Here is a 27361-nt window from a genome sequence, read left to right on the forward strand (position 1 = left end):
GAAGGAAGGAAGGAAGGAAGGAAGGAAGGAAGGAAGGAAGGAAGGAAAGAAGGAAGGAAAGAAGGCAGGAAGGCAAAGCACAACTTACATAATTCATATTCTATTATCTTCTTGGGTGTTAATCAAAGGCTCAGATAAAAGTCAAATTTATATTGGCTATATTATCTGTATTTAGATTATAATTAATTTACATTTTCAATTAATTGTGCAATATATGAGGCAAGTATGATGCTTATAGTTAAAGGTGTTTGTGAGATCTTTAACACAACTTTTAAAAAACACAGTTATAAAAAATGTTGAAGATCCCTATAAAAACACCTTAAATTATTTGTTGTATATTTAACCTTTGTGATGTGTTTACGTGTAGCACACATAAACACATCAACACCAGGAGCACCAGTAGTATCTTCATATAATGATAGTCACACAGTTTAATAGGGCCATTGTCCTTCTTGTCACCCAGAGCCAAGCTTCAGAGTTAGCTTTCATATCTCTTTTGTGAGTCTTCCCAAACCCAGGAGTCACCAAGTTTGGTTGATTATCTTGCTACTGAAAACATTATTTGTTCATTCATTTGGGAATTAACATTAGTTTCTCTAAACTCCCCATAGAATTAATCTTACCATCTTTCCTACCATGTTTATAACTTTAAGTTATTTTGCCTTATATATTAGCTGGATATGTTCACATATGTTTTTTCTACAAGATTGTTGTTCTTTTGGTTGTTGCTGGTGCTGATGGTGGTGTGTGTGTGTGTGTGTGTGTGTGTGTGTGTTAGCTAGACATTATATATCCTCTAATGTAAAACAGGCACTTACTCAATGTTCATTAAGTTGAATTTATACTTCATTTTTCAGTCAGAAAACTCCCATTAAGTGTTTTATCATAGTGTTAGTTTTGCATACACCATAAATTATTTCCAGAAACCTCTCAAGAAGATATTTGGACACCTATTTGTTACTAAAGGTGGAAGCTTATGTCAATATCCTGCAACATGTTTTATCATTTGATTTGAAATCTTGACATTTTATTTCTATTTTTATTTCCCCAGCAGGTTTAATTAGAGGAGATAATAATATATGTGACTGAATTAAAAATTGAGTTACATGGATGACTACAGAATTAATGACTTAATGGGATAGTCCTAAAAAAGCAAAGGCTTTTCTATTTAAAGTTTCTAATTTTTGACCTCATGAAGTTTTCTGTTTTATTATTCCAAAGGCTTTTTTTTTTTAAATTCCCATGTTATTAAAACATACATTCTAATGTCAGAATAGATTCCCTATTCAAAACTGAAAGTGGTACATCTTTATCTTTCTTTTACATATACAATCCCAATTAAAATTAAAGTCAATATATATTTTCCTTGCAAATTAAGACAAGTTTCTTCTTCACTTTTTTTGGTTAGTCTTGGATTCTATTTTTATTGCACTGTGGTCCAAGAGAATAGTTGTTTTGATTTCAGTTCTTTTGCATTTTCTGAGAGGTGTTTTATATCTGATTAAGTGTTGATTTTAGAATACGTGCTATGTGACAATGAGAAAAAATGTATATATATGTGTATATATATATCCACATATATACAGTGGAAAGTTCTGTAGATGTCTACCAGCTCCATTTGATCTTTGGGGGTTTTTGCCTTAATGATCTAATACTGTCAGGTGTTGAAATCTCCCATTATTATTGTGCAGAACTGTAAGTCTCTTTGAACATCTCTAAGAACTTGCTTTATACATTTGGGTGTTCCTGTGTAAAGTGCATATATATTTAGGATAGTTAGGTCTTTTTATTATTATTATATTTTAAGTTTTGGGGTACATTTGCAGCAGTTTTGTTACATAGGGATACACATCCCATGTAGCATGTATACCTAGGTATATATATGTATACCTATGTCCTATTACATAGCACAAATAATATTTTTAGCATACATACAAATACACATGGCGGTTTGCCGCACCCATCAACCCGTCATCTACATTAGGTGTTTCTCCTAATGCTGTCCCTCCCCTAGCCCCCCACCCCCTGACAGGCCCCAGTGTGTGATGTTCCCCTCCCTGTGTCCATATGTTCTCATTGTTCAACTTGCACTTATGAGTGAGAACATGCGGTGTTCGATTTTCTGTTCCTGTGTTAGTTTGCTGAGAATGATGGTTTCCAGCTTCATCCATGTCCCTTCAAGAAACATGAACTCATCCTTTTTTTATGGCTGCGCAATATTCCATAGTGTATATGTACCACATTTTCTTTATCCAGTCTGTGATTGATGGGCATTTGGATTGGTTCCAAGTTTTTGCTATTGTGAATAGTGCTTCAACAAACATATATGTGTATGTGTCTTTATAGTAGAATGATTTATAATCCTTTGGGTATATACCCAGTAATGGAATTGCTAGGTCAAATGGTATTTCTGGTTCTAGATCCTTGAGGAATCGCCACACTGTCTTTTACAATGGTTGAACTAATTTACACTCCACCAACAGTGTAAAAGTGTTTCTATTTCTCCACATCCTCTCCAGCATCTGTTGTTTCCTTACTTTTTAATGATCGCCATTAAACTGGCGTGAGATGGTATCTTATTGTGGTTTTGATTTGCATTTTTCTAATGACCAGTGATAATGAGCTTTTTTTCTTCTTCACTTTTTAATCAGCTTGAAGTGAATGCCTTGTTAATTTTCCTACTAATGATGCTAAACCTAACAGTTTTAAAGACCTTCCTGTTGACCACAGTGTGCTCTTGGTTCTTGTAGACAGGGAGCTGGCTTTAGGACCTACATAGCATATTTGGAAGAATGGCTTCTGGTTCTTTAAGTGTTAGAATTTGTGTGGCTGAGAGAAAAAAATGTGATATTTTCCCTTTCCATGAATTAAATATTTTAACTGCAAAGTTCTGCAGTTGCTTGTCTTTTATAAAATATTTTTCTTATAAGTAATGCTACTTAAAATGCTAAACTTATTCGTTGTGAAAGTCTGTTCTATTATGATACAAAAATTGTAGATAGCTTTTATTGAATTAACATTTGACATTTTCCTCCACAGATTTTTCTTTAAAATATTTGCTCTCCCTAATAATGCCATGTAAAATTTATTTTTAGGGGGATAGTTCCTACGTGAAAGATCGCTGGTGTGTTTTTGATGGATTTATGGTCTTTTGCCTTTGGGTTTCTTTGGTGCTACAGGTAATTAAATATTTTTTAAATTACAAGGGGGTATTCTCCCAAATGGGAATTATTTTGCATTAAAAGTCTAAATAGAAATATTACAAAATATATATCAAATGTGATTGTGTAACTGCCTACAGCATTATGTTTATTTTATTTTTCTTTTAACTGATGTGATTAATCTGTTTACTCTGACATATTTGAAATTTGAAAAATTAATTTTAATTGATACATATTACTTGTATGTATTTATGGGGAACTGAGTGATATTTGATGTATGCAAGGGGTAATGATCACATCTGCATAATTAGCATTTGTATCACGTCAAACATTTTATTGTTAGAAAAGTCAATAGCTATAATATCTTAATTATTGTCAGTTACATTTGTGAATTATTTCTCAATCAGAAATGAAAATCAATACTATAGAAAATTGTTAGCTATTAATCAGATATATATAGTCCCTGAAATGAAGGAAACAGTGTGGAGTTTTATTTCTATACTTGTAAATAAAAAATCAAACTTAAAAATTTAAAGTCTAGTCTTCTCATATTTGGATGGGTATTAGCCAACATAAAATACTACATTGCAAATATTAAATGCTTTATTATAAGAGATGGGGAACATACATTAAAAAGGCTTACAGGAGAGATTTGATTGGAAAATAAGTAGAATTACGCATTCATTCAGACATGATTTTGCCTTTTAATTCAACTAAAGTTACTATATTCTTTTGATTTTATTTGATCTGTTTTGATTTGATTGTGGTAAGAACCCATAACATGAGATCTACTGTTTTAATGAATTTTAACTGTACAATAAATTATTGTTAACTATGGGTACAATGTTGTACTGGTCTCTAGAGTTTATTCATCTATTCTTTATTTAAAAATTCAGAATTCAAAACATCACAGACCGTTCTGCCAACTCATCACATAATGTTTGTTGATAAGCTTTCCTTTCTTATTTTTATAAAGTTCACCTTTCCCACAATTTAATTTCATCACTCATATATTTTTTAATCAGCTTTCTCAGGTTGAATCGTTTCTCATATTAATATGTCCTTTTCCATTGAATAACTATTGTGTGATTGACAAACACTTCTAATTATTATTTTGCCTCTGTTAGTAAATAGTGTTTCATAATTTTAGCCCTTTCTCTATTACTTTATTTTCTAGATATTCAAAAGCCTCCACCAAAGAACATTATTAATGAGAAAGACAGCATACTTGTTTTATATTCTAAGTTGGCACTTCCTGTAATTCAACACTGTCTTAATGAATGAGACAGGAAATGAACAAGATTAATGATGTTCTCATTAGTTTATGTATTTGTTTCTGTTAAGATAGCTATAGATTCAAAATATACTCAAAAGAAAGTGGATTTTGGTGGAAAATAATGTAGGAGTAAATTCAGAGCAGAGATGCACCTACTTATGCTGCTAACATCTGTATATTCCATGAGTATGAGCAATGCTAAGGGAAAATCCGACCTCATTTACCCATCTTTTAATTTGTAGGTGTTTGAAATTGCTGATATAGTTGATCAGATGTCACCTTGGGGCATGTTGCGGATTCCACGGCCACTGATTATGATCCGAGCATTCCGGATTTATTTCCGATTTGAACTGCCAAGGACCAGAATTACAAATATTTTAAAGTGAGTGCTACTTTACAATAAGTTAAGAGGAAAAGTTTATGAAGTTTTTTCGTAAGTGTTGTGTACTTTACCTACTTCTTTTTTTCCCTAGGCGATCAGGAGAACAAATATGGAGTGTTTCCATTTTCCTACTTTTCTTTCTACTTCTTTATGGAATTTTAGGAGTTCAGATGTTTGGAACATTTACTTATCACTGTGTAGTAAATGACACAAAACCGGGGTAAGTTTATCTATTAACTACATTTTAATCTGGTTGATTAACAAAGCTATCTCTGTAATTTTCATGAGAATAACCTCTGTGTCAGATTTTTCAGTGTTTATGTCCTCTTTGTTCTGTGTCTCTGCTTCCTCAGTATTGTTTTGTCCAATTTTTATTTTATTTTATCTTATTTTTGAGATGGAGTCTCGCTCGGTCGCGAGACTGGAGTGCAGTGGTGTGATCTCAGCTCGCTGCAACCTCCGCGTCCCAGGTTCAAGCGTTTCTCCTGCCTCAGCCTCCCGAGTAGCTGGGACTACAGGCATGCACCACCATGCTCGGCTAATTTCTGTTTTGTCCAATTTTTAAAGACAAGTATTTGAAACAAGACAGATTGGAAAATGTAAGCTGGTGGGAAAGTAGATTAAGCAAATGCAAAGTATACATTTAGAAACCTTTCTCAGTGTGGCAAAATGGGGAATGTGCTAACATAATAACAGAAACCTAAAGCTTCACTGAGGAAGTTTTTCATATTAGAGTGAGTTACATGTTAGGAAAAATCCTCATTTTTATTATTATTAACTTTGGTCATCATTCCCTAAAATAGTTTCCCAAATGATTATAACACTGTTTCTAGACAAAACACTACATACTATCTGTTGCATTTGTCTGTTGTAGGGTTGGTGGGTAAGACAGAATGTATGTACTTCAATTACCTATTATGTATTATGCAATAGGGCACCTGCTTCTTATACTTGGCTAATCATTGTAAATATACAACTCCAGGGATGTGATGGCAGGGGAGAGCAGAGTGGGATGTTGGCCCCTGGATGGTCCAGAACTGTCCCATTAGGTGTTGGCTAGATATAGAGTTTGGGGTTCCAAGCACAACCCAGAAGTGCAACAGATATGACTATGCCAGATTTCAGGGCAGCAGGGATTGGGGATAATACAATTGATTTTACACCTTGTATTCAAATCTTCACATCGGAATTTGTCTATTTATAAATGAAGAACTCATCCGTAAATTACCAGTTGAAAAAATCTTGATTCAAATCATAGAAATTAGAGTTAAAGCACTTTATAAAATTCAAAAAGAGATTACAAGCAGCCATTCGTCTTCAAAATATTTTTAATGTATCAATATCTACTTACAAACCAATTGGGTATATAAGGATCATTGAGTTTAAAAATATTGAAAGGATTATGTTGTGTTTTCTGCACTTGGAGCATTTTTTTCATAAAGTCTATGTATATATATACAAAGTAGATAAACCACAAGTAAGTGAATATCTCTGTGAGTATAGACATCATGATAAGCTTGGCTTAATTCCAACACTTTATTGTATGAGTTTGCATGTATTATTTAGGTTATTCCTCAGTGAAGTACATTAATAACAGGACATACTTTCTAGAGGTGTCAGGAAGAGTAAGTGAGGGAATGAATGTAAAGACAAGCAGTGACCAGCACATAGTAAAGGCATTCACTGTATGCTAGCCATCATTACTTTGTTGTCATAAAGAAATATATAAACACGCTTACATGCTGAGGTGGTAGGTATAAGTGTATCCTCCAAAAGAGAGATAACATGTTAAAAAAAAAAAAAAAAGGAAAGAGCAATAAAGAAGACCAAAATTTACGCTTGTAAGAATGTGAAAGGAAAACATCTATGACTAATTCATGGCTATGTTATTTTACTGACAAAGTAACTAAATTAATTCTGAGTTTATTTCACATTTATAATGGTCATTTAATTATTAGTCTCTCCCAGAAGTAAATTTAATAATTGAATTTCTAATTCATGCACAAATAGTATATGTATATTATGCAACTCCTAATAATTACATAATGTACTAAAAACTAAAAGTGAATTTAATTGCTTGCCATTGCACCACCCCAAAGAATGTCAGCTCCAAAAGGGTAGAGATTTTGTTTCCACGTGTTTTTAGACCAGGAGGCATGTGCAAGTTTCTAAGAAAATAGGAATGAATGCAGTAACTTCAAAAGCATCAGTATAATTTCACTGGTTAAATGTTAAACAGTAAAGCATTACCTATTAGTCAAGGCCTTAATTCATTTTATTTTATTTTATTTTATTTTATTTTATTTTATTTTATTTTATTTTATTTTATTTTTATTTAGAAGGTATATGCATGCATCTCATACCTACTTAGAAATTTACCTTAGGGGGCCGAACACTGTGGCTCACACCTGTAATCCCAGCACTTTGGAAGGCTGAGGCGGGTAGACAACCTGAGGTCAGGAGTTCCAGACCAGTCTGACCAATATGGTGAAACCCCATCTCTACTAAAAATACAAAAATTAGCTGGGCATGGTGGCGGGCACCTGTAATCCCAGCTACTCAGGAGGCTGAGACAGGAGAATTGCTTGAACCCAGGAGGTGAAGATTGCAGTGAGCTGAGATCGCACCACTGCACTCCAGCCTGTGCCACAGAGTGAGACTCTGTCTCAAAAAATGAAAGAAAGAAACAAATTTACCTTAGGTTCACCTAAGTGTGGACAGATACCATGCCTTCCTTGATTATCCATAGAATTATGTTGAAGTAACAATCTCATTTTTTCTTGTTTTTTAATGTAATTTTTATTCTTGCATGATGTGAGTGAATAATCTACTCAAAATTATTTTTAAAAGAAAAACACTGTTGCTACTAACCCCACTCCCACTCTTCATTATTGTTGTTCAAAATAGCCTTGGAAAATAACTTTTTGATAACCATTTTCTGGACATATTTTTATTTTCCCCTACTATTGAAATTATGTCTCTACCCACTTTATTGAGATTTTGGTGAATATAAAAATCTTTACATATTTATTATATATGTCTTGAGGGAACTATTTCCTTTTTCTGTCAGAATTAAATCCAGAGAGTAAGTTGTTGCATTTATTATTCTACTTTCTGAAAATTATCATCCTTCTCAAATTGACTTATGTATTTCTTATGAGGTACTCCCTGAAAATTATGATCCTTCTCAAATTAATTTGTGTGTTTCTCATGAGGTAAGGGTCAAGATGTAGTCTTAATTTAGTGGTTGGAATGGACATCAATGTCTTAGGAGAAGCTTTCAGTATTTCTGTTAAGCGGGAGGTGAGCTGAAGAGTTTTCAAAGTGAGGAAGTTATCTTTAATTCCTATGGTGCTAAGAGTTTTTAATCATTGATGTATGTATATTTTGTCCAGTGCCTTTCTCTTTTATTCTGTTAATGTACTGAATTACATGATGGATTTTTTTTAATAGAAGCCAATCTTGCATTTCTGGTATATTGCTAATTTGGTCATATTGTATTCCTCTTTATGCCTTGTAAGATTTGATTTGCTAATGTTTTGTTACAAATTATTGCATCTTTGTTCACAAGGAGCATTATTTTTAGGCTTTTTAAATTGAAATATCTTTACCAGATTTTGAAATCTGGGTAATGCTGTCCTCATAAAACAAGCGGAACATGTTTCCAAAGGTTAATATAAGATTCATATACTTTCTTTCTTAAATGTTTGATAGAATTCATGAGTAAAACTCAGGGCCTGAAATTTTCTTTGTGAGAACGGTTTTCATTACAAATTAAATGTATTCAACATACAGAGCTATGGAGTTGTTATCTTTCTTGTTCTGTTAAGTTGGTAAATTTTGCTTTTCAAAGATCTTACCTATTTTTATAGATTGTCAATATTGCATAATGTTTATACAAATGCCCTCCGATTATCTTTTAAGCATGATTATCTTTTTAACATCTGTAGAATAGTGGTAATAAGTCATGTTTTTCCTGACATTGATAATTTGTATCTCTCTCCATTTTTTCATGTCTTCTCAATTGTATTAATCTTTTCACACACACACAAGAATCTTTGCCCTATTTAATGTTCCCTGTTGTTAGTCTGTTTTTCACATTGATTTTTTATCTTCATTTATTTCCTTATTTCTGCTTTTAGTTTTTATTTTCTTTTTCATATTTCATAAAACAAAGGTGTATAGGCATCTTTTAACATTTTTGTAATACAATAATTTAAAAATATAATTTTTCTCTAAGCATTGTTTTACCTGCATTTCCAAAATGTTAATATGTTGTATTTTTATTATTATTCAAGTGTCTTCTAATATCATACGTGATTTCTCTTTTGGCCCATAGGTTATTTAGAAGTGTATTTTTAGAAGGATGAGATTTTCTAAAAATGTTATTTGGGAGCATAATTTTATTCTGTTGTGGTCAGACAATAGTCCCTGTGAAATTTCAGCCTTTTGAAATTCATTAGGAATCATTTTAAGGAGCATTATGTGGTCTAAATTGGTGAAAATTCCATGAGAATTTGAAGAAAAGAAAGTTAAGTCTGCAGTTTTTGAGTATAATACCTATAAATGTCACCGAAGTCAAGTTGGCTGATAATTTGTTCTAGGTAGTTCTATTCTTCTTGGTTTTTAAAATCAGGGTTGTTCTATCAATTTCTGAGAGAGCTATTCAATTTTCTACACATGAGAAAAAATTTCAATCTCTCTTATTTTTGTCAGTTTTTGCTTTATATAATTTTCAACTTTAATTAGGCGCATAAAGTGTCATTGTATCTTTCAGATGGGCTGACCTTTTTATCATCATGAATTTTGAATTTTTTTCCTAATTAGCTTCCAGAGTATATGATGGGTCAAGAACATGACATTTCAAATTTTTCAATAATCATAACTCTAAAGTAATTTATAACTCTAAAATAATTTATTTTTATTTAATCACCTTTTATCTTATTAACCAATTGTTTTTTTTCCCACAATTTCTTAAGGGTGCATTAGACCATTCCTGGATTGACAATAAAAGGGAGCACATGACAAATTCTTAGTTTTAGAGCATGGGCTGCACAATCCTGAGCCCAGCCTGGTGGTGATGAAATTAAGCCCATTGCTAAGAGCGTAAATGAAGAAGAAATTCAGTAATAAGAGAGCGTGGACCAACTAGTTAGATGCCCTAATCAGCAACTCTCATTCCACTTTCAAATCCTTGGAGATTTTGTGTGTTTTTTAAATAAGTGAATCAAATGGTGCCTACCAAATTTATTTTGTCCTCTGCATCAGTGCGTGGCATACAGCATTAATGATGAGAAGAAACTAACTCCCATAAGCTATTTTGTGGGGCGTAGAGGATGGTACAAATATTACAACTTTACAACAAATATTACAACTCTGTTAAAAAAAAAAAAAAAGTTGATCAGGCTGGGTACAGTGGCACATGCCTGTAATCTCAGCACTTTGGGAGACTGAGGTGGGGGAATCACTTGAGCCTAGGAGTTCGAGACCAGAGTGAGCTATGATTGCATCACTGCACTCCAGCCTGGGGGATACAGTGAGACTCAGTCTCTAAGAAATAAAAAAGAAAGAAAGAAAAAACCTTGAACAGGCACCTGTCACATCTCTCATTTATTCCACTCCAGGTATTAAACCAAAAGAAGTAAAAATGTATGTCCATACAAAGATTTACACATGAATGCCCACAGCAACTTTATTCATAATACTCCAAACTAGTGACAACCCAAATTTCCATGAACAGATAGATAGATAAACTAATGATGGTATATCCATATAATAAATATTGTTTATTAATAATAAATAATGAACTATTGATGTATACAGCATCTTGGATAAATCTCAAAATAATTATGATGACTGAATAAATCCAGATTTAAAAAGATGACATATTCTATGAGTCCATTTATATAAAATTCTAGAAAATGCAAACTTAACTTTAATGATAGAAAATAAATCAGCAGTTGCCTAGTGATAAAGGTTGTGGTAGAAATAAGGAATTACAAAGGGGCATCAAGAAACCTTTGGGGTTTATTGATATGTTCATTGTCTTCACTGTGGTTCTGTACATGTGCCAAAACTTATCAAACTGTACACTTTTGTATGTGTGGTTTATGTTATGTCAGTTACACCTACTAAAACTACCTAAAATGTCTCAGTGTGAGGTAGAAATCTAATTTTTCATATGGTTAAGCAATTGTGCCTGCACTATTTATTGTGTACTATTACCCACTGAGTTTAGCTTCACCTGTCTCATTCACTAATTCCCCGTCTATACATGGGTCTGTTCCTTTGGGGCTCCACTGTGCTTCACTGGTCTATTGGACTATCTCTTTACCAATATCACACTCTGAAAGTCTTTCAAATTATGGTCTAGCTTTATGCATGGGGTCGTATTTCCAGCTTTAAGCTTTACATGGGCTCAAGACCTGGTCTTCCGCCTCATGTGGGCATTAAAACCCAAGCTCTTGGATACTGGGTACCTAGCTCCCATTTGTAACACTATGTCAACTCATGTTCCTTCCTTTCATACTCATTTACTGCTTTCCTTCCTAGGTTTTGACATTTTGGAAAGCATTTTTTTTATTGTGAGCCCGAATGTGGAGTTTGTAATGTTATCTATTTGTTTGTAGTGGAAGGAGTTGAATTTGGTACAGTCCGTCTTGCGAGAACCAGGACTTACATTCATAGCTATTTTTTTTCTATTTTTCTCTAAGATCCTTGAGGATACATATGGGAAAGGGGAAGAGAATATTGTGTTATGTTCATCTTTTTATCCTTACTACCTAGTATCCTAACACAGAATAAATAATTAGTAACTATTTATTGAAGGCATGGTTGATAACATTATATTTAGACAGATAATATTAACATGATGACAAATTGATAAAGAAGATGAAATAAAAAAGAAACACAGAGAAAAGTAAGTTGTTAAAAGCAGGAAAGGAGAAATGGCTTAAAATAGAAAAACAAAGTTTAAGCAGAAAGAAGCAGTGAATTAGTTCTTACACAGAGTAAGAAAATTGAAGCAAGTGTTGAGTAAGGGAGTTGACTGTGTGGGTGAGGGAAGAGACAAATACATGGAAGAAAATCTGTAGGTAGTTGGATTCTTTTTTTTTTTTTTTTTTTTTTTTTTTTTTTTTTTTTTTTTTTTTTTTTAGTGTATGTAGGCTGTAGAATATGCCTAGATTGTTCTATGAGTGAATATGAAAATGGATAAAGATATTGTGTGGGTTGGAGACAATAAATATGGAGATGAAGAACAGGGAAATCTTCTGGATAAGATAGCAACTGTGTAGTACTGTGGGGGGTACAGGGGGCTGGCTTCAAATTACTGTTTTATTAAAACCAAGTCAGAATGTGAGAGTTATAAAACTTGTAAATGCAGCTAGAAGAGCAGGCATTATGCTGACAAACCAAAGCTCATACTGGCACATAAATGATCACAGAAATTGAGAACAGATACACGAATGTCTTCTGAACTCATGACCCTAGAGTTGCTTCAGTGAGTATTCTTTGCTAGTTCCATGCTGTATTTGGTACCAAGAAAAGAATGATACTGAAAAAATGCATTAAAACATGCCTCGTGATCTAAATATTAGCTCCAGCTCATTACTCTATCCCAAAAATGAAGTTCACCATGAAAAATTTCATAAATGTTGGCAGAGTGCTTAGTTACCTGAGACATAGCCATTATAGTGAAATGGCTGCATTTTTATCTTTCCCATATGTGTAAAACCTGCCTGGTAGCATACACACACACACACACACACACACACACACACACACACCCATTTATTTTGTCTTCTTTTTATGTGACTCTTCGTTTACTATTTGAGAGGAAAATGCGTAACTAGCCACTTAGTAGTAATGTTGCTCATAATCACAGTTGTTATAGCTTTGATGATTCATTCAGGAATCTATCAATAATATCTTTTTTGTTGTTGTTTTTTTTGAGACTGACTCTCACTCTGACACCCAGGCTGGAGTGCAGTGGCATGATCTCAGCTTACTGAAACATCCATCTCCCACGTTCAAGAGATTCTCCTGCCTCAGCCCCCCAAGTAGCTGGGACTACAGGCACGTGCCACCACACCCGGCTAATTTTTGTATTTTTAGTAGAGACAGGGCTTCATCATGTTGGCCAGGCTGGTCTCAAACTCCTGACCCCAAGAGATCCACCTGCCTCAGCCTCCCAAAGTGCTGGATTAAAGGCCTGAGCCACCATATCCAGCCTCAATTTAAAACAATATTTCAGTTCAGTATTATTGCATTTTAAAGCCCCACACATAAGCAGAAAAACTGTCAGCACCACTTCACCATTACTATTAGCCCAGACATAAATTTAGTTTTACTCTTAGAGACTCAAGAAATATTCAAACTCAAAATAAAACAGAAAATGTTAATTGATTTGAACTTTTTTTGAAACTTTTTTGTTTCCTTTTGTATCCTCTGAACTATGAATTTTTTAAAAAAAAGAAATTCTGTCATTTGGAATAACAGGAATGAATGAATCTAGAGGACATTATGCTAAGTGAAATAAGCCAGGCACAAAAGATCAATACTGCATGATCTCACGCATATGTGGAATCCTAACAAGTTAATTCATTGAAGTAGAGCGGAGAATGATGGTTACCAGGGGCTGCAACGGGAAGAAGATGGGGCCACAAGGGAATGAGGAGTTGCTGATCAAAGGGGACGAAGTTTCAGCTAGGCAGGAAGAGTAAGTTTTGAGATCCATTGCACAACAGGGTGACAATGATCAATAATAATGCGTTAATAATAATGCATTAATAATGGTTAATAATAATGGTTAATAATGGTTCATAATAATGCGTTTCAACAAAACTAAGAAAGTAAATTTTAGCCGGGCGCGGTGGCTCACGCCTGTAATCCCAGCACTTTGGGAGGCCGAGACGGGCGGCTCACGAGGTCAGGAGATCGAGACCATCCTGGCTAACCCGGTGAAACCCCGTCTCTACTAAAAAATACAAAAATCTAGCCGGGCGAGGTGGCGGGCGCCTGTAGTCCCAGCTACTCCGGAGGCTGAGGCAGGAGAATGGCGTAAACCCGGGAGGCGGAGCTTGCAGTGAGCTGAGATCCGGCCACTGCACTCCAGCCCCGGAAACAGAGAGAGACTCCGTCTAAAAAAAAAAAAAAAAAAAAAAAGTAAATTACAAATGTATCATCACAAAAGAGTTAAGTGATATGATGGATATGTTAATTGGCCCGATTTAACCGTTGCGTCTTGTATACATCTATCAAAACATCACCTGGTGCTGCATTAATGTAATACAATTATGATTTGTCAATTAAAAATAATACTATTTTTAAAATTTATGATACACATCTCTGAGTCACATATTAAGCTAAGGTATGATGGCAGTGTTTTCAGCAATCAGTGTTGCCAGCTACTGCCGTGACCTCATTTCTCTTAATTATTTAAGAGAAACGATTAAGAGAAATTGTTAACAATTGTTCTAACTTCTGCCTAATTGATTTGCATGTATTATAGCCTAATCGTGACAGAGGTTTCAGACCAGAAGCTTGCATATCTTGGGTTTCATAGCTGACCGCCAGAACTGATTCTGTTTAGTATGTGAGGCAAACAAGATAAAGAAGCAACACAATATATACAGTTTTGCTTTTAAATGGAGCTTAGTTCTTGTAAGGTCCAATAGCAGGGAATCTTAGCTATGTCTTCAGTAGCAGTGCTAGTAAAGCTTTAGATTCTTCTCTGATAATGAATGGCTACCTAAGGCAATTATGAAAAGAGTAATGAGATTTGACTAAGCAAAGCAGCTCATTTCCTAAAGGAAGTTGAGAAGAGCAATGGCTTGTGGCAGAAACAGGTGTTGCGAAATACCAACTGTGATGGCAGAAATCTCCCTGAAGCTGGAACAGGAATGTTCAAAAATGAGCTGGCAGGTTAAATAGAAAAGATGAAGACTTACCTGACACTTTATTCTCATTCCTGAAAAAGAAGAAAAACGTATTCATAGCTCAGTATCAAATAATGAAATCTTACTTCCAAGAGTGACATAATTAGAAAAACTTTAAGGTAAGTAAATGTAACCATTAAATATATAAAAGTTTAATACAGAGAGAGCAGGATTCAAATAGGAACTCAGGAACATATTTGCGATGACTGGACCACTAGCTTTAAGCCCGGAGGTAGGGTGATCACACATCACAGATGCCCAGGACAATCTTGGTTTATTCCTACTGTTTCAAAGTAATCACTAACAGCCTCTTATTCAATTTTAAGGAATCTCAATGTAGACAATGCATTTTATGGTCACCTTGCCCAGGGGAAGTTTATAGAACTTGGTATTTTGTAAGATATCACCAAGAATTGAATTAGAGATAATATAAAGTTGAATTTTTTGCAGTTTGCTCTTGCTGGCCCAAATAAATTTTAAGTTTATTAAAATAAATAAATTAAAATGTATTAACTAAATTTATTTGTCACATATTCTTTAGGGTACTTGGCAAATAAGTGAAGTATTGTCTTATAAATTTTGTTGACAAAATAAAGAGTTTTTTTCATGGAATACTATGCAGCCAAGAGAAAGAATGAGACTATGTCCTTTGTAGCAACATGAATGAAGCTGGAGGTCATTATCCTAAGCAAACTTACACAGGAACAGAAAATCAAATACCGCTTGTTCTCACTTATGAATGAGAGCTAACCACTGAGTACATATGGACACAAAGAAGGGAACAACAGACACTGGGGCCTACCTGAGGGTGGAGGGTGAGAGGAAGGTGAGGATTGAAAAACTACTTGTTAGGTGCTCTGCTTATTATCTGAGTGAAACAATCTGTACGCCACATCCCCTTGACACACAGTTTACCTCTGTAACCAACCTGCACATGTATCCCTGAATCTAAAATAAAAGTCAAAAAAGGAAAAAAAAAGAAATACAAATCGAAACATACTGAAATTTAGAACATTAATTTTTAATTTCCAAGGACTTTATCAAAAGACAGTTTTGTAGAATATGTAAAATCATAATTGCCCCAAATTCATGCAACGTTCTATGACATCTTCTTGATTCATATGTGTTTATTTATGTTTATTGACACAATAGATGTATTTTTGGAGTACATGTGATATTTTGATACATTCATGTAAGGCATAATAATCAAATCAGGGCAATTGGCATATCCATTACCTGAAACATTTTTCTTAATAGTGGGAACACTTGAATTATTCTCTTCTAACTATTTTTAAATATATAATAGATTACTGTTTACTATAGTCACCCTACTGATTTATCAAACACTAGGTCTTTTTTCTTTTATCTGACTGTATTTTTGTACCTATTCACCAATCTTTCTTCATCCAACCCTGACCTTTACCCTTCCCCTTCTCTGGTAACAACCAATCTATTCTCCTTCTTCATAAGATCCACTTACTTAGGGCCTACATATGAGTGAGATGATGTGATATTTGTTTTTCTGTGCTTAGCTTATTTCTTTTAATATAATGACCTCCAGTTCCATCCATGCTGCTGCAAACGACAGGATTTCACTTATTTTTATGGCTGAATGGTATTACATTGTGTGTCTGTATAGATACATATCACAGTTTCTTTATCCATTTATCCATTGGTGGGCAGTTAGATTGATTCCATATTTTGGCTGTTTGGAATAGTGCTGCAGTCAACATGTGAGTGCCGCTATCTCTTCAATATATAGATTTCCTCCCTTTGGATTTATACCCAGTACTGAAATTGCTGGATCATAGAGTCGTTCCATGTTTAGTTTTTTTCAGTCCACACTGTTTTTCACAGTGGTTGTCAAAATTTGCATTCCCACCAACAGTGTATGAGGGTTCCTGTTTCTCTGCATTCTCACCAACTTTCACTGTATTTTTTATAAAAGCCATTTTAACTGGGGTGACTTAATATTTCACTGTAGTTTTTATTTCCATTTCACTGACGATTAGTGATGTTACCCATTTTTATATACCTATTTGCCATTTGTATGTCTTCTTTTGAGAAATGTCTATTCAGATTTTTTGCCCATTTCTTAATCAGATTATTAGATTTTTTCCCATTGAGTTATTTGAGTTCTTTATATATTCTGGTTATTATTCCCTTGTCAGTTGTATCATTTGCAGATATTTTCCCTTATTCTTTGGGCTGTCACTTCAATTTGTTGATTGTTTCCTTTGCTGTGCAGAATTTTGAGCTTGATTCAATCCCTTTTATCTTTTTTTGCTTTAGTTGCCTGTGCTTTTCAGATTTTAGCCCCCCAAAAAATGCCCAGACCAGTGTCCTGGAGCATTTGCCCAATGTTTTCTTCTAGGAGTTTCATAGATTCAGTTCTTAGATTTAAGTCTTTAATCCTTTATTATTTGATTTTTATATGATGAGAGATACTAATGTTCTTGGCACCTTTATCAAGAATGAGTTGGCTGTAAAAGCATGCATTTATTTTTGGGTTCTCTATTCCGTTCCATTGGGATGTTTTCTGTTTTTTGTCAGTACCATGCTGATTTGGTTGCTATAGCTTTGTAATATATTTTGAAGTCAGTCAGTATGATGCCTCCAGCTTTGTTCTTTTTGCATGGGATTGCGTTGGTTATTCAGAATCTTTTGTGTTTTATATAAATTTTAGGATAGTTTTTTATATTCCAGTGAAGAATGTCATTGGTATTTTGATAGGGATTGCATTGAAACTGTAGATTGCTTCGGGTTATGTTGACATTTTAACAATGTTAATTCTTCCAATTCATGAGCATAGAATATCTTTCCATTTTTTGTGTCCACTTCAATTTCTTTCATCAGAGTGTGATAGTTTTCATTATAGAGATCTTTCACTTCTTTAGTCACAATTATTCCTAGGCATTTTTAATTTTTTTATAAATATTGTAAATGGGGTTGTTTTCTTGATTTATTTTTCAGATTGTTCACTGTTGGTATATATAAATGCTATTAATTTTTGTGTGTTGGTTTTGTATCCTGTAATTTACTGGATTTGCTTATCATTTCTAACAGTTTTTGGTGGAGTCTTTAGGGTTTTCTAAGTATAAGATCATGTCATCTGCAAATGAGGATAATTTTATTTCTTCCTTTCCAATTTGGATGTCGTTTATTTCTTTCTCTTATCTGATCCCTCTGGCTAGAACTTCCAATAGTATGTTGAATAAATGGGATGCAAATGGGCATCCTGATCTTGTTCCAGATCTTAGCAGAAAGACTTTTGATTTTTTCCCCCTTTGGTATGATGTTAGCCATGGGTTTGTTAAATATGGTCTTTATTGTTTTGAGTTATATTCATTTTATACTCAATTTTTTAGTGTTTTCATGATAAAGAGATGTTGAATTTTACCAAATGCTTTTTCTACATCTATTGAAATAATAATATGGTTTTTGTTCCTGGTTTGTTTATGTAATATATCATGTTTATTGATTTCCATATGTTAAGCCATCTTTGCATTTCTGGGAGGTTAAATAATATGTCCAGATGGTAAGTGAGAGAGCCAGAATTTGAACTCAAGTCTAACTTCCAAGCCCATGTATGTTTTACCATTTGAGAAACTTCTGTATTTTAATTGTACATTCATAAACATTGATACACATAGAGATCTACATCCATATGTATAAGCTCTTTTTTTAAATTATACTTTATGTTCTAGGGTGCATGTGCACAACGTGCAGGTTTGTTACATATGTATGCATGTGCCATGTTGGTGTGCTGCACCCATTAACTCGTCATTTACATTGGCTCTTTATAATATATGTAGTATAATTTCTACATTAAAGTTTTTATTAAGTCTGCTATCTATCCCTATGTATATGTTATGATTCATGGGATTCAACTTCATCTAAATCTATAAACTAGTGATATGTTATATATTTTTAGTACTATCTATATATCTCTTTTAAAATTGTTGTGCACATTGATCTCCAAGATGTGAACCACCTGAGGTGCCAGAAGTCAGCCTTTCATATGATAATAATATTTATAAATATATGAATATATTTCAGAATAAATTGAACTTTCAGATGAAAATTAATACCAGCATGATTTTTACCAGAATAGCAAAAACGTTTGTGAGAGTCTTCAGTACACAAAAGGAAAACTGGGCAGTTTGAATGGGGATTTAAAAGAAATGTAATTTATTTTGATCAGTCTTTTGATCATATGTTTACCTCCCAAAAAGAAGATAATATAATATTGTAGGTTATAAGGTTCTTATTATTAGTGGTAAATAACTTTTATTAAACAATTGTTTTATGTTATTTTCTCACTTAATACTTATAACAATCCGGTAAGTTATGTTCCGTTTTTACACTATATGTTACAGCCAAGGAAATTGGAGCTCAGTAAAGTTAAATAAAATGGCTAAGATGAAACAGCTTGTATCAGAAGCAAGACTAGACCCATTTCTCCCTCACACTGCTTTCTATGCTTTCAGTTATAACTTGGTCAGTGTGTGAGATAATCTTCCTTCAACATGTGTGTCCAAACTGTTTGAATAAAATATTTAGTTTTCCTTTAGTTATAAGGAGCATATTCTTAGAAGACAAGTTCTCAATGGGACATATGAGTAAGTGGTTAGTTACAATTACTTATTTTAAGACTGAATTCTACAAGCATGCACTGGAACTTCTAACATCCTCTGTGAATGTGGGAATGAGGAGCTCTACCTATTCAGTCCCTCACAAATAGTGTTTACTGTGGTTGCCTCCATAGAATCAATATTTACTATCACTTTTTTATCTCAGGTTCCACCCAACCAGCTTGGTTTTCCCCATGATAGAAACCATAATAAGTATGCATAACTACAGCAACACCACTAGTAAATTTTGAAAATTAATTTTTAAGATGAAGTCTCTTTGCTAAAGAAAATCACCTGGCAAAATTTGTAAAAACTACTGATTCCAAGCCACATTTGTGATTGATATTTTTTAGGCAAGGCTGAGATGCTCAGAATTGGCAGGTTAGAAATCAGTCATTTAAAATTTTAGTTTTGCGATTAAACTCCAAAAGATTTGTTATAGAGTAGAACACAAAATTACATGGCTTTTTAAAAAAATAGACCTTGAGTCTTCAAATAAATGTTAGTCTTCTAGCTAGCTGCTTACTGCCCTCCCTGAGGGTGGCATGCATGTCCTCTTCCCTTAAGACTATTTCCCCAGCAATGTCTAAGGAGGACCAGAAGTAATTAGAGCCTCCTGTCTTTCCTGCAAAGAGGCAGGTATGTCTTTGTTTTCTGGGATGGACAACCATCTCAATTTTACTTATTTAGTGACTCTTACATGTTCTTATTTCCAGAGATTGAATTGGGGTAGTGCACTTTGTGGTTGAGCGTGGTTGGAGTCGTCAGGGGCATTGGCACTTTTAAAATCCCTCACCGACTTTACTTTTCATGTTCACATCATTAGGGAGTGTGTAAATCCATTCTTTCATTGCTATAAAGAAATACCTGAAACTGGCAGGGAATGGTGACTCATGCCTGTAATCCCAGCACTTTGAGAGGTCAAGATGGGCAGATGACTTGAGACTAGGAGTTCAAGACCAACCTGGGCAATATGGTGGAACCCCATCTCTACTGAAAATACAAAAAATAGCTGGGAATAGTAGCGTGCACCTGTGATCCCAGCTACTTGGGAGGCTGAGGCATGAGAATTGCTGGAGCCTGGGAGGTGGGGGAGGTTGCAGGGAACCGAGATCACACCACTGCTTTCTACCCTGGGTCACAGAGTGAAATTCCATTGAGGAAGGAAGGAAGGAAGGAAGGAAGGAAGGAAGGAAGGAAGGAAGGGAGGGAGGGAGGGAGGGAGGGAGGGAGGGAGGGAGGGAGGGGGGGAAAGAGAATTAGAGATAGAAAGAAAGAAGGAGAGAAAGAGAGGAAAGAAAGAAAGAAAAGAAAGAAAATAGAAAGAAAAAGAAAGAAAGAAAGAAAAAGAAAGACTAAGTGCTTTATTTTTTTCTTACATTTTTGAGTTCTATATTTGTATCATAGAGAATGAGCTGTGTATATTTTTTAGGTGGAAAAGACATATTGACTTAAAAGGTACCTCTCAAATTTTAATGTGTACAATAAAGTGGAGATCGTGTTAATGTGTAGATTATTTTTTCAGAAGATCTGGAAGAAAGCCTCAGTTTCTGAATTTTTGACAAGCTCACCAGTAATGTCAATGTTTTTAGCCAAAGAAGAATATTTTTTCAAAAATTCAGTAAGTGGAAGAGCCTGTGTGTGTGTGTTTTTTTATTTTTTATTTTTTTATTTTTTGTAGTTTTTCTGGCATGTAAACAAAGATGAGAGCTTTTATTTACCAAAGACAGATATATGCAAATAAAACCTAAGAAAGAAGGGCAGCTGCCAGATTAAATGTGATGGTTTATGAACATCAGCTGCATAAAGATACCTAATAATGAAGAGAAAAATAATTAACTCTGTAGTGCAATGGTCTGTCCGAGAGCTCTTTAACCAAGTGAATCATTAATGTTAACTGCACTAGGACAAATTTTTATGATGTACTGATGCATACAGAAGGACACAGCATCACTACTGCGATATTGCCCCCTCAAAAGTAAATTGTAGTCTAAATTTAACCATCAAGAGACGTTGGTTTTATGCAAAGTTCAAGATACAGTTGTCTTTCATGTTCTGTAATTTGTAATGTTGATTTTAAGTAGTCTTTCTTTAGCACCCTAGGGAGCAAGTATCTCCTAATAATTTTTTTTCAGAACTTTCTGGGTAATAAATGCCATCCTGTTAAATAAGTATTTTCTTCTTTTTTTCTACTTTGTATCTATTTATTTACTTGTTTGCTTTTTTAAAAATTTACTTGAAGTTCTGGGGTACATGTGCAGAATGTGCAGGTTTGCTACATAGATATACATGTGCCATGGTGGTTTGCTGCACCTATCAACCCATCATCTAGGTTTTAAGCCCTGCATGCATTAGATATTTGTCCTAATGCTGTCCCTCCCCCTGCCCCCCACCCACCGACAGACCCCATTATGTGTCATTGCCCTCCCTATGTCCATATATTCTCATTGTTCAACGCCCACTTATGAGTGAGAACATGCACTGTTTGGTTTTCTGATCCTGTGTTAGTTTGCTGAAGATGATGGCTTCCAGCTTCATCCATGTCCCTGCAAAGGATATGATCTCATTTCTTTCAATGGCTGCATAGTATTCTGTGGTGTATATGTCCCATATTTGCTTAGTCCAGTCTATCATTGATGGGTATTTGTGTTGGATCCATGTCTTTGCTGTTGTAAATAGTGTTGCAGTAAACATACATGTGCATGTATCTTTACAGTTGAATGATTTATATTCTTTTGGGTATATACCCAGTAATGGGATAGCTGGGTCAAATGGTATTTCTGGTTCTAGATCCTTGATGAATCATTACATTGTCTTCCACAATAGTTGAACTAATTTACATTCCTACCAACAGTGTAGAAGCATTCCTATTTCTCCACATCCTCGCCAGCATTTATTGTTTTTTGACTTTTTAATAATCGCCATTCTGACTGGTGTGAGAGGGTATCTCATTGTGGTTTTGATTTGCATTTCTTTAATGATCAGTGATGTTGAGCTTTTCTCATGTTTGTTGGATGCATAAATGTCTTCTTTTGAGAAGAGTCTGTTCATATCCTTTGTTCACTTTTTGATGGGGTTGTTTCTTTTTTCTTGTAAATTTGTCTACATTTCTTATAGATTCTAGGTTATTAGACCTTTGTCAGATGGGTAGATTGCAAAAATTTTCTCCCATTCTGGTTGCCTTTTCACTCTGATGATAGTTTCTTTTGCTGTGCATAAGCTCTTTAGTGCGTCTAGTTTAATTAGATCCCATTTGTCTATTTTGGCTTTTCTTGCCATTGCTTTTAGCATTTTCATCATGAAATCATTGGCCATGTCTATGTCCTGAATGGTATTGCCTAAGTTTTCTTCTAGGGTATGGTTATGGGTTTAACATTTAAGTCTTTAATCTATCTTGAGTTAATTTTTGTATAAGGTATAAGGGGTTCCAGTTTTAGATTTCTGCATATGGGTAGCAAGTTTTCTCAGCACCATTTATTAAATAGGGAATCCTTTCCCCTCTGCTTGTTTTTGTCAGGTTTGTTGAAGATCAGATGGTTGTAGATGCGTGGTGTTATTTCTGAGGTCTCTGTTCTGTTCCGTTGGTCTATATGTCTGTTTTGATACCAGTACCATGCTGTTTTGGTTACTGTAGCCTTGTAGTATAGTTTGAAGTCAAGTAGCATGATGCCTCCAGCTTTGTTCTTTTTGCTAAGGATTGTCTTGGCTATACAGGCTCTTTTTTGGTTCCATATGAAATTTAGGGTTGTTTTTTTTCTAATTCTGTGAAGAATGTCAATGGGAATAGCATTGAATCTATAATTTATTTTAAGCAATATGACCATTTTCATGATACTGATTTTTCCTATCCATGAGGATGGAATGTTTTTCCATTTGTTTGTGTCCTCTCTTATTCCCTTGAGCAGAAGTTTGTAATTCTTGAAGAGGTCCTTCACATCCCTTGTAAGTTGTATTCCTATGTATTTTATTCTCTTTGTAGCAATTGTGAATGGGAGTTCACTCATGATTTGCTCTCTGCTTGTGTGTTTTTGGTGTATAGGAATACTTGTGATTTTTGCACATCGATTTTATATCCTGAGATTTGCTGAAGTTGCTTATTAGGTTAAGGAGTTTTGGGGCTGAGATGCTGGGATTTTCTAAATACAGAATCATGTCATCTGGAAACAGAAAATTTCACTTCCTCTCTCCCTATTTAAATACGCTTTATTTCTTTCTCTTGACTGATTGCCCTGGCCGGAACTTCCAATACTATGTTGAACAGGAGTGGTGAGAGAGGGCATCCTTGTCTTGCGCCAGTTTTCAAAAGGAATGCTTCCAACTTTTGCCTATTCAGTATGATATTGGCTATGGGTTTGTCACAAATAGCACTTATTATTTTGAGATATGTTCCATCAATACCTAGTTTATTGAAAACTTTTAACATGAAGAGTTGTTGAATTTTATCAAAGGCTTTTTCTGCATCTGTTGAGATAATCGTGTGGCTTTTGTCTCTGGTTCTGTTTATGTGGTACATTACATTTATTGATTTGTGTATGCTGAACCAGACTTACACTTCCGGGATGAAGCCGACTTGTTTGTGGTGGGTAAGCTTTTTGATGTGCTGTTGGATTCAGTTTGCCAGTATTTTATTGAGGATTTTTGCATTGATGTTCATCAGGGATAATGGCCTGACATTTTCTTTTTGTTGTTGTTGTGTCTCTGCCAGGTTTTAGTATCAGGATGATGCTGACCTCATAAAATGAATTAGAAAGGAGTCCCTCCTTTCAATTTTTTGGAATAGTTTCAGAAGGAATGACACCAGCTCCTCTTTGTACCTCTGGTAGAATTTGGCTGTGAATCTTTCTGGCCCTGGGCTTTTTATTGGGTGATAGGCTATTAATTACTACCTAAATTTCAGAACTTGTTATTAGTCTATTTAGGGAGCTGACTTCTTGGGAGAGTGTGTGTGTCCAGGAATTTATCCATTTCTTCTAGATTTTCTAGTTTATTTCGGTAGAGGTGTTTATAGTATTCTAATGGTATTTTGTATTTCTGTGGGGTCAGTGGTGATATCCCCGTTATCATTTTTTATTGTGTCTATTTGATTCTTCTCTCCTTTCTTCTTTATCAGTTTAGCTAGCAGTCTATCTGTTTTGTTACTTTTTTCAAGAGACCCAGCTCCGGTATTCATTAATTTTTTGAATGACTTCTTGTGTCACTGTCTCCTTCAGTTCTGCTCTGATCTTAGTTATTTCTTGTCTTCTGCTAGTTTTTAGATTTGTTTGCTCTTGCTTCTCTAGTTCTGTTCATTGTGATGTTAGGGTATCCATTTGAGATCTTTTTAGCTTTCTGATGTGGGCATTTAGTGCTATAAATTTCCTTCTTAACACTGTTTAGCTGTGTCCCAGATATTCTGGTACGTTGTCTGTTTGTTCTCATTGGTTTCAAAGAACTTCTTGATTTCTGCCTTAACTTCATTATTTACCCAGGAATCATTCAGGAGCAGGTTGTTCAATTTCCTTGTAATTGTGTTGTTTTGAGTGAGTTTCTTAATCTTGAGTTCTAATTTGATTGCACTGTAGTCTGAGAGACTGTAATGAGTTCAGTTCTTTTGCCTTAGCTGAGAAGTGTTTTACTTCCAATTATGTGGTTGATTTTAGAATAAGTGCCATGTAGCACGGAGAAGAATGTATATTCTGTTGATTTGGGGTTGAGAGTTCTGTAGACGTCCATTAGGTGCACTTGATCTGGAGCTGAGTTCAAGTCCTGAATATCCTTGTTAATTTTCTGTCTCATTGATCTGTCTAATATTGACAGTGGGGTGTTAAAGTCTCCCACTATTATTTTGTGGGAGTCTAAGTCTCTTTGTGGATCTCTAAGAACTTGTTTTATGAATCTAGGTGCTCCTGTATTGGGTGTATATATATTTAGGATATTTAGCGCTTCTTGTTGAATTAATCCCTTTACCATTAAGTAATGCCATTCTTTGTCTTTTTTGATCTTTGTTGGTTTAAAGTCTGTTTTCTCACAGACTAGGATTGCAACCCCTCCTTTTTTTTTTTTTTTTTTTTTTCCTTTCCATTTGCTTGGTAAATTTTCCTCCATCCCTTTATTTTGAGCCTATGTGTGTCATTGCACATGAGATGGGTCCCCTGAATATGGCATACCAATGGATCTTAACTCTTTATCCAATTTGGAGACTGGGTATTTTATAAAGAAGAAAGGGTTTAATTGGCTCATGGTTTTCCAGGCTGTACAGGAAGCATGGCCCTGGGCACCTGCTCAGTTTCTGATGAGGACTCAGGAAGCTTACCATCATGGCAGAAGGCAGATGGGGAACAGGCACATCACATGACAAGAATGAGAGCAAGGGAGAGAGATAGTGGAGGGGAGGTGCCCTGCACTTGTAAATGACCAGATCCCCTGTGAACTCAGAGCAGGAACTCATTGATCACCTAAGAGATGGCCCAAGCCATTCATGAGGGATCTGCCCCTGTGATCCAATCACCTCCCACCAGGCCCCATCTCCAGCGCTGAGGAGTATACTTCAATGAGATTTGGGCAAGGACAAATATCCAAACTATATCAGGGAGCCGTTAGTGTGTCTGGCCATGTTGAAAGGATAGAAGCTTATTGGAGTGGAAAAAAATTGCCTCTCCCCAGCTATACAACTCAGTCAAATCACATTCAATTCACATAAATATATTTTGACCTCCAAGTATGTAAGAGGTGATTTATATACACAATTGCTAATTTATAATGCAGTTTCATAAATTTGATCTTCACGAGAAAGATGAGGAAATTGTTCCTCGCCAAACTTAATTGGCTGAATTACCAACTGAAGTCCTGTTATGCTTGGCCCCAAATTCTGGTGGCCCCTTTCCATTATGTCAACCGGCTCTCTTTACATATACATTGTCACCCCATATCTTCCAGTTCCTAAAGCAAAAGGAGAAAAGTTGCTGCGTGAGGATCTCTTGGCCTAGATTTTAAAAGTCAAAGACAGCAGATTGCCTTTTAACCTCAAACGGTGTCACATTTCTAGTTTGGAGCTGATCAGTGCATGCTCTGTGTCCTGATGCTTAGCTTTTCTTTTCTTCTTCTCTTCTCTTCCCTTCTCTTCTCTTCTCTTCTCTTCTCTTCTCTTCTCTTCTCTTCTCTTCTCTTCTCTTCTCTCCTCTTCTCTTTTTGAGGTGGAATCTCACTCTGTTGCCCAGGCTGTAGTTTAGTGGCATGATGTCGGCTCACTGCAACCTCCACCTGCTGGGTTCAAGCGATTCTCCTGCCTCAGCCTCCCCAGTAGCTGGGATTACAGGTGTGCACTACCAAACCTGGCTAACTTTTGTATTTTTAGTACAGACGGGTTTTCCTGTGTTGACCAGGCTGGTCTTAAATTCCTGACCTTAAGTGATCCGCCTGCCTCGGCCTCCCAAAGTGCTGGGATTACAGGCGTGAGCCACTACACCTGACCAACTTTTCTGATATTATTTTGAATATGTTTGTGCCCTCTCATTGCCTTATCCTAACCCGACTGCAGTCTCCTGGCTCCTGTCAGGTGCACTATGCCTTATCTACATTGGCAAAGTAGTTGAGGGAGTAAACTTGGGGAAAATGTATTATTTTAAAAAGCTATTCAGATATAGGAAGATAACTATTTAAAATATTCCTTTAAAATAAAATCATGTACTGCATTGTCACTTAAATTTCATAGTCACAATATTTGAAAAAATACTTAATTTTACCATTTTTATGCATGAAGGCTACAATTCTTTATAACTTTGCCTACCAACCCTTTCAGGAATGGGTGAAAGGAGTAGGAAAATCATATTAAAATACTTAGTTTTACAACTTATTTCCTAGAAAAAAAATGTGCCAGGTTAACTTGTTCATTAAAAGAGGTGTGATTATCAATATTATTGCCTGCTTCAGAATATTTATCTTGTTTTGCAGTTCCACTATAAAAGTCCAGGCAGAGCCATTAAAAGTTTTCC

The 27361-nt window shown here is 35.0% G+C and overlaps 1 protein-coding gene across 5 annotated transcripts in view; it reads left to right on the top strand.

Annotated features, from left to right (window-relative positions):
- NALCN (sodium leak channel, non-selective) overlaps positions 1 to 27361 on the top strand; it is a 345832-nt gene that overhangs the window by 34504 nt on the left and 283967 nt on the right. For all 5 annotated transcript variants that reach the window (XM_023218071.3, XM_023218072.3, XM_023218074.3 and 2 more), the window contains exons 4-6: positions 3096 to 3179; positions 4680 to 4819; positions 4911 to 5039. In XM_023218071.3, coding sequence (XP_023073839.1) covers positions 3096 to 3179; positions 4680 to 4819; positions 4911 to 5039 — 353 coding nt within the window. The remainder of the gene's footprint in view (positions 1 to 3095; positions 3180 to 4679; positions 4820 to 4910; positions 5040 to 27361) is intronic.

Source organism: Piliocolobus tephrosceles, chromosome X (genome assembly GCF_002776525.5).
Source record: "Piliocolobus tephrosceles isolate RC106 chromosome X, ASM277652v3, whole genome shotgun sequence".
NCBI classification, from domain to species: domain Eukaryota; kingdom Metazoa; phylum Chordata; class Mammalia; order Primates; family Cercopithecidae; genus Piliocolobus; species Piliocolobus tephrosceles.